This window comes from Triticum urartu, chromosome 6A (genome assembly GCF_056163025.1).
Source record: "Triticum urartu cultivar PI428250 chromosome 6A, HENAU_Tu73, whole genome shotgun sequence".
NCBI lineage: Eukaryota > Viridiplantae > Streptophyta > Magnoliopsida > Poales > Poaceae > Triticum > Triticum urartu.
Window position 1 is genome coordinate 460,130,468 of NC_141878.1, and position 14,746 is coordinate 460,145,213.

A 14,746-nucleotide genomic window follows, 5' to 3' on the forward strand; every position below is an offset into this window, starting at 1 on the left:
GCAACACATCTAAATCTGCATGGGAAATAATTCTTTTGGTGGTCACCTAAATTTTGCTATCCAGGTCCAATATTTAGGTCTTTCCTACCACACTACCGGAAATCCCAAAAACGTGGCGCCAACCGCAGCCATCGCTCGGTGAAGTTCTAATGTCGCCCTGCCAGTCGATTCCAGCCACCGATCACTGCCGCCGCCACCCTGCCACCCAATCCCGCCGCTTGAGGTTGCCTGCCACGAGCCCCACGGCCGTTGCCACCGAATCCCGCCAGGTCCTCCCCGCCGCCTCCCGATTTCGGCAGTCCGTCATAGATTTGCTCTTCGCTCTGCCCTTGCCACATGTCTCAAGCTCCTCGCCATCATTACTCAAGCTCAGTGGTGGCGCCCATCCAAGCTCCACCACAGTCCTACGCAGTTTCGACATTGTCCCGATCGGATTCCACCATCTCGTCGTCTGATCTGCCTCCGAACCGCCCAACATCACCGTTCCCGAGCTTCGTGCGCCAGTTCGCAACGCTCGAGCTCCACTATCGCGCCTCCCACTCCAGTCGTCGCGCATCAATTTTGTTGTTGTCCTACCCGGTCCGGGCGTCTCCTGCATCGGATCTTTACTGTTGATGAGTGGCGGACCTAGAACTACAGGCTTGGGGGTGCCATAGTTTAAAGTTTACACTAAACATCATCATAGCCTCACAAATCTATACCAATATAAAAAGACCCAAAGGAGCAGATCTAATTAATCTCGGCCATCAAATCATGGCAAACGAACGACCTAGACTGCTTCAATGTCGAGCGTTCAACACGTTTAGCGTACAATTAATTTCATGCCAAAAATAATGCTAATCACATAATAATACGTAAATAATATCATACTTAATATCGGCATGCACTTAATATATTTCCAAATTAATGCACGTACACACATTGACTAGTAATCTTAAAATAGCAACCCCCCCCCCTCCCCTCCCCTCTCACTAGATCCGCCCCTGTGTTTGATGTCATTCCGAAAATATGGGTATCAAAACCCTTTTCCGGTAAATATGGGTATCAAGTTTTAGGTATGCTGTAAAAGGAGAAATAAAATTGTCTACCAAAAATGGATTTAGAGAGACATATTTTAGCTCTGTTGTCGGAGACGCTCTTGCTTGACTAACACCAATATTGCAAAGCAACCCTTCGCTCTATGCTGCTCGGTTCTCTGAAGGACCGAAGCCGTTTCATATGCTCTCCACAACGACTCATGCGGAAGAATACAAGATACGCCTTTGTGAGCGGCGAGATCTACACGTACAGTGCATGTTAGGTGAAAGGAGCCACGCTCAACTTGGAGACGTCATACCACGTCACTCTGGACTTGGACGAATGCCAATCTCAGCTGGCCTTCTGCTCAACTTTATACTGTGCAAACAGCTCCGGCCGAAGAGGAATATTCTCAGACAACGGTAAGCATGCAGCAGTCACTTTGCTCCATCTCCAGTCTTGTTTCCACTCGAGTGGCTTCACTGGCAGCATACCGTTCTTCTCTTGTTAGTTCCCTACTTCACTGCACCACCTTGTCTTGCTTCTTTCCCTGTTCTCTCTTGCTCGGCGAGCATTGGAGCCTTGGGTCGGAAAGAGCTCGTCGTAGGGTTGGTGGGTGGACGGTGGTGGCGTCGGTAGTGGGCTGAGGCGAGGCGAGGTTTCAGGGCTGCAATCCATTGCTAACTGACTCTTCGAATCGCCCAAGGTGTGTGATGAATCGGAGGAAAGGCTGGGGCCTGCGATCTGAACACAAATTAAAAATTCGACAGCAGGCCAGCTGAAAAGGGAACATGCAAGCAGCATAACATGTTGCCTGCTTTAGTTAACTGAGGATAAGGCATCTCTTGCCTGACAGGTAGGTTGGAATAACTTGGAGGTTGAAATTCTGTATGTTTGGCTATGCATGGTTGAAATAAAAGGGAGCTTTAAACCGAGAAATCCAATTCAGCTCTTGGGAGCATGTGCTTCTGCCCATGAAAAATGTTTTTTTTCCAAATATCAAAAAAAAATTATATGTGATCATTGTCACACCAAAACGCTACCTGCAAATTTTTAGGAGGAAAGTTTAAGTATTTTGATCTGTGCAAAAAAAAAAACAAGTCAAACGACAAATGTTACCTCCAAATGTTACACTTATTTTTTTTTTTCACCGATGAATCACCGTCATCCCGTTTCGCATGAAAGTTGGCAAGCACTCTTGTTACACTAACAAGAACATCTATGAAAAAAATCAGAATTTTCAAATTTTATTTACTATTTATTTTCAATTTACTGTTCATTAGGGAGTATATGCTCCCAAGAGCCAAAACAGCCCCGGCCGCTACAAAATATGATGCACACAACTATTTTTTATTTTTGTTCATTTTTGACAAAAGGCATCCAAGGGGCATCATAAATCAGACAATTATCAAGTAAAGTAATAACCAGTACAATGAAAAGACAACTGGACGTAGAATGACCATTAAAAAATAAAATTACATTGAAATACATACTAGCCCTTTTCTTCCTTCGATTGTACGACGTCCGCTGGAGATTGAAAAAAAGCACTAAACCAACAGTAAAGAAAAGATACACCTCAAACGCACGCGCTATAGCAAGCTTTAAAGGCTGCAGTAGTCACCCATTGCTTGAAACGAGATCTACGAATAGCTAAAGGAACATCAGTTCAAGCATCACCTCACGCGGTACAGACATGGGATCCACCACCCCCAGTTCAGAGAGATGAAGAAACCTAACCATGCCGCAGGATAACACGGAAGGAGATGTTGAAGTCGCCGCACCAATAGCCAGCAAAATTATCTCCTTGATAGACACACCAACTATCAAGATCCAAAGGTAGTCAACATATTATGTGCTACCAGCTCTCAACGGTTGCACATAGCGGCCATACACACCCGCCACATGTCGCAGTGAGTAGCATGTACGAATCCATCGTGTATCTCATAGACAACCTAATTTGATTGGAAGTTTTCTTCTGTTAAAGATGGAGTCATTGGGGCAATTGCAAACTTCCCACAATAAGTCACATATTTCCATATGGATCTGAGTATATTTTATCACGGTTTGCAATAATTAGAGTCATACTATCTCCTTTTCGGTTTACAGGTCCTGCACGTATCTCTAGGTCCGTAATTTTCTAATGTAATATGAAATATACATCACAAAAGTTATACCATTAAAAACTAAAACATTTGAAGTTTCTAATGGTATAATTTTGCAACATATAATTCATATTATGTCGATCTAGGGAAATATATTTTCATACACGGCTACACAAAAACAAATATGTTATATTAGGATGGGCTTGTTTTTCGGTCGATCAGAGTTTTTTTCTTTGTGCAGCTTACAAATAACCATATTATTTAATACAGAATGCAAAACATAGTGACCATGTATAAGCTTTCACAGAAAAGAACTTGATTTTTCTAAAATATTTTTTCTATTTCTTTTAAATACCAGGCTCCAAGGAGCCCGTGAGCAGAAAAATATGCACTCGTTTGTAGTATGCCCATTTCCAATAAGAGAACTAACACGGTGGCCTTCCCAGTGCGTGCAAATCGTCAAATATTTAAATATATTTCATGTAAACATTTTTTACTCATACTATTTACCAATTTTCTTATTAATTCCGAAGGTGTTGAGTTGTGCAGGCATCAACCAAACTAACCTACAATGTGTGCACAACTAGATCAATTGTCATATAATATTTTCTAGAATAGATTTGGAACTCTAGGCACCTTTTTCATTTGTGCATGGCTATACAAAGTAATCTGGTTTTGTTCCTATCCAACTTTTTTCATGGTTTTTATAAACATACACAATTGGATCCATCTTTTATAAAATAAATAAAACATCAGCAAGTAAATTACTACCACGTCATGATGCCTTTGGTTCGGTAATTAATACCCATCGATCATGTAGTCATCCATCGATGCTTATGTTGGTGCATCGGTCTTTTTTTTGTATTGCTCCTAAGGAATTGTGTACGTGTATGTATGTGCATGCGTTTATAGAAATGAGTGTATGTGTGTGCATGAGAGTGTCTATTTCTACTGAGTTTCTAAAAGAAATCATATTCAGGTTTCAAGGTGGTCTGTTGGGTGGTCTTTCACGGCGCTAGCCGTGCATAGTTCTCCTTCGAAGCTCTCTATGAAGAGTTGCGCTGCCTTCGGGATGTGGGTGGCTGGGCATGTGATGGGTCTTATTGGGTATCCACACAGCGTTTATGCTGAGGGTTGAGTCGAGGTTCGTCTTCGATGGAGTCGGAGTTGCTTGCTCGGAGATTAGGGAGCGCGACGACGCTTGTTGGGGAGAAGTGATGATAATGACGCCACAGTGTATCTTGATGAGGTCCTCTTTGTTGAGGTGTGTGTGGTGTCATGTGTGTGTCGCTCGGCGGTTTGTGACGGTTTTAGCCTAGTTTTATATTTAATTAATCGGACAACTATGTTCTGCTTAATTAACAGATGAGGCAAATGTTTTGCCTGGGTTTCGAGAAAAACAAGTGTGGCCTGAGACTATGAGAATTTGCACTGTCCGCTAGTGCAAATAGTATTAACCACACAGAATAAACATGAACTGCTGATACTTGTATTAAAACTAAAATTAGGCCTTGCAGCAACTCATTAGGAAGAAAGGAATCACACCCCGACACGTGGCTAGGCAAAAGAGTCGACAGTGGAGTATAAGCTTAAAATTTTGTCCCACCAGACGCAGCATTCCTCAGATAGCCTTTCTTCATACCAATAATATCCTGGGACCCCAAACATTCTAGAACAAAATAAAAAGGCAGATTTAGAATTTGGATACCAAAACTTCTAGTGGGAAAACAGGAATTGCGCATGACACCTGTCAGCGTAAGAGCATTTGGTCAACACTCAAAATGGCAGAATGATTGTTTTTAATCTGTCTAGACACAAAAATAACACTTACTGCAACTCTTTGATTTCCTCATCGACCACTAGATAGGGAAGAGTGGTGGGCGCTCGCAAAGAATTACGGCGACGTCCACTCCAGTTATTAAATTCTTACAAAACCCTTAAACTGATCACCGCCCCTATAGTTTATCAGTAAACTAGTTGTCTGGAGGGGTCAGCCGGTTGTCTCATCAATCCAAAGGAATGTTTGAGAGGGACAGCAGGCTGTTGTTTAGTGAGGGATAAACAACTTCTCGGATTGCATCGCGAAAAGAAAATCGTTTCCGATGCCGCCACCCTATCCCCATCCGTGGTGCAGGACACCCATTCTGCACTCCAGATAGTTAACTGAGAAAGCATGGAGAAGAAAACTTTTCCTTTGCAGGCTCAGAATTCAGTGTCAATGGTCACTGGGGTGAGATGTCAACCAAGGTGGGGTGGCAAAGTTTTCAACTTGAGCTTCGACAAGAGACAGGAAGAATCACCACCCCATCCCCCCATCCCCTTTCCTATCCTGTCCACATTTTACAACATGGTTAAGAAGAGTACAAAGATCATAATCAAGCGATTCAGGGCCATCACGCCTACTGATAAAGGCCCTTTTGTAGGCGAACTAATAAAGCTCCTGAATTGGTTATATAATATCTACGTGAATGACAAGAAAAGGACCCTCCACCTTTAGAGAAGGGAGAGAGACAAAACAAGGATAGGCAGCATTAAGCACGCGCGTCATATATTCTAACCGAAGAGGCAAATCAAATCGGCAGGGAGGCCCAGCGTACGGTGAACCTAATGGCATGCGAGCAAAGGAGCTTCTTTGCTGAGTGCAGGTTGACCCTCTCTGTTAAATGTGTCAACCACTAGAATAATGTAAGAGTAGAAGCCCCAAGGCAAGGACAGACAACTCTCTCCGCCTGATTTGAAAGATGTCAAGCGTGAAGGTTCCCCACTAACGGCCTTGATAGGTTGGTGGGTGTCGACAATGACGGTTGAAAACAACACGTCCCAATCAGAACACTGGCTTGGGTCCATAGGTAAGTGTGTTCATTCGTCTGTGGCAAACTATAAGATGGATGGATGTGTAGAAGTGTTGGACTCTTGCTGCGCCTCTCCTCTGGCGTGACATGGAGCATGAGTAGTTGATCACTCTGGTTAGGTCAAAGGCTTTGAGCACTCCGATGGTGTAGATGTGTAGAAGATGGTCAAAAGGTCAGTCATGTCTCTTGGAGGACCCATGGTGGATATTATGTACTCCTATGGTCACTGTACATATAGGAGCAAGAGCTAGTGGCTCCATCACCAACTGTAGCTAGATGTGAATGTGTACTGAAGGACAAAACAATAATGCATGTCATATTCAACAATGCACATCCTATTCAAATTGTCACTTCACGTGCTTATTCGATGAAAATAATCTGCGTTGACTCACGAAATGCTTTAGTAAGATCAACGATATGATCATCCACAAATTAGCTGATCTAAGAAGCATGCCGAGTATGATGAAGCGGATATTCACCGGCGTGGACGAGCTCGCCTGCTTGCGGTATCGTGAGGCGTCGAGCTGTTCAGGGATATGGGACGGACGCCGTATTTCAAGGCGCGTACGCCGAGTTATTTAATGGATATGCCGGACGGAGTTACCGACGTTTGGAAGGTGCGTGCAGACAGACGTCAAAACAAAAAGAAACAAAACGTATAGTCGGGATATATACCTGGTCAATATATACCTGGTCGGCTATACATTGGCCTGGAGTTGAATGCATGATTTGTGTGGGTATTCGAGTATGTATACCGGCCAACGCAGGGTATTCGGGTATGTATTGACACGTGCCAGTCCTCGTGGCCGCCGCGTATAGTCGGGATATACGTAGCACTAGTGTATGCATTCTTGCTGCCGAATCCATCGGCCAGGGAACTACATGCACTACCTAGCCTTTGATGCATGCATGTTAGTACGTAGGCAATTGTTTTCGTGCACCACTGCACCAGCACCACATACAAATCCAATCAAGAAATCGGCTAACGCATGCATACACTAGTTCGTGTGTGTACATATATTTTTCCATGTGTATCTTACACTAGAGAAACATATGCACCGTGTGCGGCATCGTCATGTCAAACGGCGGAGTCATGTATGCCACTGTTCGACGCTAAGGGTTTGTTTGGGACTGCTCTGCTTCGTCAAAATCAGTTTTGTTCCACTAAATTTACTTTGGAGCAGTTTCAAGCTGAAGTTGTAGCACTATCAAAGAGAATGTTTAGCTTCCATCTAGCTCCAGCTTCAAGAATGGAAAATTTGATGGAAAAGATCTATTTGATTGGTTGAGGGCAAAGAAACGAAGGGGTATCTACTTACCGGCGGCAGTGGTGGGTAATTTTCACCCAACTCCAGCTTCTAGAGTTTTTTGGAGCACCCCCCGATTAGCTTCATAAAAAACTAGGAGTTGCACCCCAGATTCTAGTTTTTTACGGAGCGGCATATCGTGGAGCTATCCCTATTTGGCTTATGTTTTCCGGAGCATAGTTGAATTTTAAGAAGCAGAGCAGTCCCAAACAGACCCTAAGTACCCCCACCTGCTCCATACAATCGCATTCAATACATGGCATGGCGCGTCCTCGTTCCATTGGTATGTGTAGCGGGAGCAGGCATGCTCGTACGCTACATCGCCGCTCTCTATGATGAAGTTGCTAGCATCACTAAGACTGATGAAATAGAATGTGATATACAAAAAGAAAGTTACCTGGATAAAGTAGGGTGTGGCAACATGTAAAAAGGGGTGATGATAGATGTGCAATGAATTATACAGGGAGGGGGTGGTAGTCTTACGAAAAGTTGAACCTAAATTTTATGCCCACCCCTCTTACCCTGCCTGAATGATGTTCACACAGCGGTGTCGACGACATCAGGAAGGAATCCTCCATGTGGTCGTCGACCAGGCTTGGCGGCGCAAGCCCTGATCTGCTAGCACACTTACACGCACGCCTCTTACCCTTTCCCGAATGTTGCCATGGCGGTGACACTCCCACACGAGTCTCTAGCCAAGCCTTTGCCCTCAGTAGATTTGTTGTCACGTCTTCCTGGCAGGCGGATCTGCCGCCACGTCTTCGAGTAGTAGTGGAGAAAGAAAATGGTGGCGGGTGGAATAACGGGGTGCGGGGATACATTTTGTAGACAGGTGGTGTAATTATATCATGTTGTTTGAATTCTAAAACTGTCTCCAATGTTTAGCAATTGCAGGTGGTTCCAAATTTCCAACCGCCTTCATTATATAGACCACAAAAATATCCATCACCGGTGGAAATATTACAAACAGCTTAGATATCTTGGATCACAACCGCTTCGAGGGGCGCTTCTAATGCCCTTTTTGTACTAGTACGGGCCAGTTTCAGAACCTTCCATGTAGTTTCTTTTTTGCCTTTTTTTTTTACCTTTTTGTTTACTTGTTTTCTTCTGATCTTATTTTTCTGTGTGTTTCTCTATAGGTTTTCATCGGTTTTCTTTCAAGTTTTTCAGTTAATTTTTTTCATTTTTACAAATACACGTTGACTTCTATTTTAATACACGTCAATAATTTTGTATATACAAGTTTAACATTTTTCTGATACATATTGAACATTTTTCACATACACATTGAACATGTTTTCAATACACTTTAAACTTTTTCTGATACACATTCAATATTTTTTAACACATGTTGGATATTTTTAATACATGGTGAATGCTTTTTAGCACGCATTGACCATTTTCCATAAATTTCATGAACATATTTTATTTTTCTAAACATGTAAAACATTTGTTAAGCATTAGAGAAAAATTAAGTTTCCTGCACATTTTTCTAAATGGTACAGAATACTTTTTATAAACAATGTTAATGTTTTAAAATATTTTCTTAAAATGGCACTAACATATTTTTAAACCCATAAACATTTTTTGAATGGTATGAAACATTTTTTAAACATTACATGGATATTTTTTACAATTTATAAATACGTTTGGAAAATTTCACAACATACTTGTAAAACACATGAACGTTTGTCAATATCAAGAACATTTTTTAATGCTCTCAATATTTTTAAGAAGTTGGACGAGCATTTTTTTTACCCTACATGAAGATTTTTTTCTAATGCGCGATGAACGCTTCTACAAATTAAGAAAAGTTAATTTTACTTAATAAAAGTAAGAAAAGGAATGAAACAAATAAGGAATGGAGGTAATTAAAATAGAAAAGGTAACATACCAATACCGGGTTGGCCCACTAAAGTGTTCAATTGAGGTGTGGCGGGCTACCATCCCGCTATAAGCGAGATGTAGCCATGCCCCTATATGTTCGGCTAGGGCTCGTGGATGTGTGCACCATGCAATGCAGAGGTCAGGGTCTTCCTCCTTTTCGAAAAAAATATGTTCGGCTAGGTCTCAAGAAGGCCTCAAGCTGAATTCTAGTTGAATATGCTACACCCAGCAGCAAGCAGAAGCACTTTAAGCCCACTGCTCATCACATGAAATAATAGTAACACAAACATGTACTAGCATCATTTTTTTTCTGCACTATATGAAAACATTGTCCCGTTAAACCTTTTGCGTGTCAAGAGAATATCTAATTTTATTTACGAGGAAAACTTTCAAATAAATTTTAAAAATACAAATATAGAATCAACAAAGCTAGAGAGTGAAAGAAAATTAATTATGCATGTCCACTTCCGTCACATGCAGATGTGGCCCACAAAACATTGAAGAGTGAATTTCAGAGAACCCTAATGTTAAGAAAACGTATGCAAGAAAACATAGCTCGTTAATTGTAAAACCACAACGGTTACGCTAATAATTTCCGTAACAGCTAGAAACCAAACAGAAACCAGGTAAACACCCTCGTAAGAATGAAGAAAAGAAAACACACCAGAAGAATCTAGAAGGTCCACGAAACCATGACTGGTTGTAAAATAGTAGGCCCATAAAAAGCTTATGCATGGCAACCGTTGCGGACGCTGCGTACCAAATACATATAGTAACGTGCCGAATAAGATATTCCAATGAACCACCAATTGGTGTTGTATTTTGTGGGGGACCTGTGTCTTGATTAGTGCGAGATCTAGCTCCATCTCGCCTGAAGCGCTGACACTCGCCATAGCGGATCATCCAGTATATTGATGTTGGGAATGTTCTACAAACCGGTACATACGGTATTAGAACCTTCCATGCAGTTTTTTTTTTGCCATGTTCTTCTTTGTTTGTTTTCTTCAGATTTGTGTTCCTTTATGTGTGTTTCTCTACTGGTTTTCATCGTTTTTTGGGCTGGGGGGGGGGGGGGGGGGGGCGTTGTTCAAGTACATTTCGAATTTTATATACATGCACATTCAACATTTTTCTGACACACACTGAACATTTTTTAGTACACATTGAACGTGTTCAGATACATATTCTATTTTTTTAACACATGTTGAATGTTTTTTCAATACACGGTGAACATTACACATTTTTTTCATAAATGTCATGAATATTTTCTAAATGTGTAAAACATTTTGTTAACTCTTAGAATATTTTTAACAATTCATGTACGTTTTCCTAAATGGTATGGAAGACTTTAAAAAATAGCGCAAAAAATATTGTATTAAATTTTCTTTAAAATGTCGCAAACATATTAAACACTTAAACATTTTTCGAATGGCTCAAATCATTTTTTAAAAGTTAAATGAATATTATTTTAAATTCTATAAATATTTCTCGAAAATTTAACGATTATTAATATGGTTCAATGTTTTTTAAATGTTAAGAAAATATTTTTTTAATGCTATCAGTATCTTTAAGAAGTTGCGCGAACATTGTTTTAACATGTATGAACATTTTTTCCAAATGCGCGATGAACACTTTTATAAAATTAAGTAAATTAATTTTTATAATATACATATTTCGGATATTTCGTAAAAAAGAAAAAAAGAAAAATAATAATGAATGAAGGTAACGAAAATAGAGGAGGTAATGGCGCACTAAAGGATTCCCCTTTAGGCGAGCGAGCTACCATACTGCTATAGGCGAGGCGTAGCCATGCCCTAGATGTTTGGCTAGACCTCAAGAAGGCCTTAGGCTGAATTCTAGTAGCAAGCAGAAGCACTTTAAGCGCACTTTCCATCACTTGGAAAAATAGTAGCGCAAATATGTACTAGCATCCTTTGTTTAGTGTTGCACTATGCATTTTCCTATTAAACTTATTGTGTGCACGGGAATATACTATTTTATTTACGAGAAGAACTTTGAAATAAATTTTACAAAATCCAAAATATAGAATCAACAAAGCTAATAGATTGCAAAACCACAAGGTTTGTGCTAATAATTTCTGCAACACATACAAGTTCCATTCTATGTCACCGACCAATCCCACTTTTGTCACAACTGTGGTGATTATGGTTTTAGTTGTGTTTGATCTCTGTTATCAGGAACTGGCGGTGCCATGTATCGAGGGCGTCCTAGCAGGCTTGGAGCAGGTGCAATAGGCCACGTTGCATTCAGTGGCCTCGCGAGACACGTAGCAGCTTGGCGATGAAGGCAAGTTCCCCGGGGATCCTAGAGGATCCCCATACGGCCTCAACCGACCTGGATACCTGTAAACCCTAAACCTTCTCCCACATATAAGGAAAGGCTAGGGCTAGATTACAGATAATCCAATATAATCCAAGCGATCCTTCATTGTACACCATACCCAAGCTCTCATACAAGGCTGTCCACCTTCAATATAATCCAAGCAGGAGTAGGCTTTTTAATTTACCTCGATCATGAGGGCATAAGCCTAGTTAATTGCCTCGTGTGAATCCCCTTTGGTACTTCTAACTATGTGTGACACTTCATTGAGATTACTGCCAACATGATGAACTGGCACAAACTGAACAATGTTTCCAAAAAAATAAATCAAAGTTGTGTCCATGTTTTGATCGAGTATCTATGGGAAGATGAAATTTCTGGAAAGGTTTACAAATTTAGAAAATCATAATAATTCAATGGCTATTCAGAGAAAGTTTCGGCTCGTTTGGAAGAGCATTTTAAGAGAATCATCACTTTGAAGTTTGCTGTCAAAATGTGTCCAAATTTCAGCCTGAAATGCTAAGTTTGTAGAATTTCATTTTTAAAACATAAATAGTTCAATTACTATTCCAAAAAAAACATTAAATCATTTGAAAGAGCTTTTCTAGGGAACCATCATTTTGAAGTTTGTTGTCCAAATTTGTCTGAATTTTAGCTGGATATGCTAAGTTTCTAGCAATATAAATTAATTACAAAAACATTAATAGTTTAATTACTATTCCAGAAAAGTTTAAGCTCATTTAGAAGAGCATTTTAAGAGTGTCGTAATTTTGAAATTGTTGTACAAAGTTGTCTGAATTTCTGATGGAGATGCTAAGTTGATAGAATTTTCATTAAAGAAATATAAATAGTTTAATTGCTATTCCGGGAAATCTTCAACTCATTTGGATGAGCAGTTTGATTTAAATTGTTTACATCCAAACTTTACGTAATTTTGACAAAAAAAATCGATGTTTTTCAACAGAGTATTCTAACTACAAGGGAAGTTATGTCAAGAAATTCAAACTAAAAACGTATTCACCACATGGCATAACAAGTCGATTCAGCCTGGCAATTATTGACATGAAATGAGAGTTTTGGGTCTTATGAAAAACATTAGCACAAAAATATGTTTTGGGACATAAACTCAATGAATGCAATAAGTTCTCCTATGTTTGAAGTTGGGGCTCTCTGAAATTCATCTAGTAACATAAACAAACAAGTTCATGATTATTGTTTCTAGGGCTAAACACGCTTGCCTTTAAATGATAGCTCGTGACTAGTTTTTCCTTTAATGATAGCTCGTGATTAGCTGCCAGGCGATCCCCAAAGCATAGTGATGCGTGCAGCGAACGTCCCGGCACGGGTCTGCCTCAGAAGTCAGAACGAATGTCTCGCCCCGACAGGAGATGGGACTGGACTTGTCTGTCCGTAGCTCCGCCCGTGGGCTGAACGTCCTGGACCCCCATGGCTTCGCTGGCCCTGGTCCTGCCTCTGCTCTCGCCAGGTGCTTCACGTTCATGGCACTGCTCTCTCGTATCTGCTGTGGACTGTGTTGCCCCAATCGCTTCTCGGCCCAGCCGCCGCAACGGGACACCAGGAAGATGGCCATCTTTCCCGGAGTCATATGCTCCCATGTGAACGGGAAATGGCTGGCTCTAAGAAGAAGGTGAGAGATGGCTAAAATGGCTAAGGCATGTCGAGCGGACTGATACACGGAGCTATCATCGCCTGTCGACTTAATCAACGAGCAGCATGCGATGATGCGCAGCTAGCAACCAGAATGACAGCGGATAGCGGTTAGTCTAGCACGTCAACACGACGTGCCTCCTTGCCGGCGAGCGAACAAAAGGCCGGCGCGGCGAGAGAGGAGACGGGCCGCGCATGTGCATGTGCCATGCATGCCATGCATGGATTCACGTCCCGGTCCACGAGAGAAAAGGCGTTGCATGCTGCGTTTTTAGTCCGACAGCCACGTACATTTATGCTACCGTAGTCCTCGCTGGAGCCATGCTTGCAGCTTTGCATTTGCATATATCTCGCCATTTTCCCATCTCTATCTACCATGTCGCGTCCACGTGCCTCTGCTGCTACCCATCTATATATGATGAGTATCATTGAGGCTACGTACCTGAAATGCTGGTGGATACGTACGTTGTACACGGACATAATACGCCGCATCGACGATGATATACATAGGAAGGAATCTTTCGATCCAGTTCGGTGATGATTAGTGGGGTCGACGGCGTTGGAGCCGCCCGTGATCCGGTCCTCCGCCAGCGTCCAGGTCAGGCTCCAGGCCTCTGCGATCAGTCTGGTGTGTTTCATTTCTCTATTTGTGTTCTACCTCGCGTACGTGCGTGCCTTACAAGTAAAATTAATCTCTCACGAACTGTGTGGGTTTCTTTCTTAACTATCCATCCAACCTTTCGGGTCTTCACTACCCCGTAGTTGATGCGTCCCTTGTGGTAAATACCGGCCGGTCGATTACCTTACACTGCGGACATGCATGCATCCTCAAACACGGGAGCGCGCGCGCACGAGGCCCCTCTCGTCCTCGTCATGAGAATCCTCCAAAAACATCGCACATGCGTCACGAGTCTACACTTGCCAGGCCCGGTGGTCGTGGTTGAGTGGTGTGATGTCTACATCCGTGACTTGCACAGTGAAAAGAAGTCTGCTACTATATGGAGTGCAGCAGAGACATGCGCAGCTGTGCGCCTGTACGCATAATGCAATACCGAGCGCTCGTCTTCCTCATCAATGTACGGATGTACCGTTGTTGCTCACGAAAAATACATACAAGGCACTCGTTCACATGGCACGTACTCATTCATCACGATCCTGCATGCAGCATTGCCTCTCGCTGAACCTGCAACAAAGACACACGGACAGCATAATACCCTCATCGTTTGGCATTCTACACGTCGGATTCCACCTCCTCTCCGTCTCAATCCCGCCGCTCAAACTCGGTGAGCTATCCATTTCAACCCAAGATTCCGCATGCGGACGCGTGCATGCACCGGTGTGGACATCTGCTCTGCCGCGTCATGCATGCATGCATGCCGATGAATGCTGAAAGAGTGACCGAGATCGATCGATGGATCCAGCCGGGTAAAATAAAAGGACGCACGTCACGTGTCCATAGCGTCTTGTCGCGCGCGTATCTGCGCGCAGTGACGGTCGGACGCTTTATGCATGGCGTGTAATTATTCGCGTGGACGAGCGTGCATGTGTCCCTCTCTTCTCTCGTTACTCGTTA

At 42.2% G+C, this 14,746-nt stretch overlaps 1 protein-coding gene across 1 annotated transcript in view; it reads right to left on the bottom strand.

The window, feature by feature from the left end:
- The window catches only part of LOC125516068 (putative E3 ubiquitin-protein ligase SINA-like 6), a 39,000-nt gene extending 25,188 nt beyond the window's left edge, over nt 1-13,812 (bottom strand). Inside the window, exon 1 of the mRNA XM_087530567.1 lies at nt 13,616-13,812. Within this exon, the coding sequence (XP_087386693.1) occupies nt 13,616-13,812 (197 nt within the window). The remainder of the gene's footprint in view (nt 1-13,615) is intronic.
- Between the last annotated feature and the right edge of the window lie 934 nt (nt 13,813-14,746).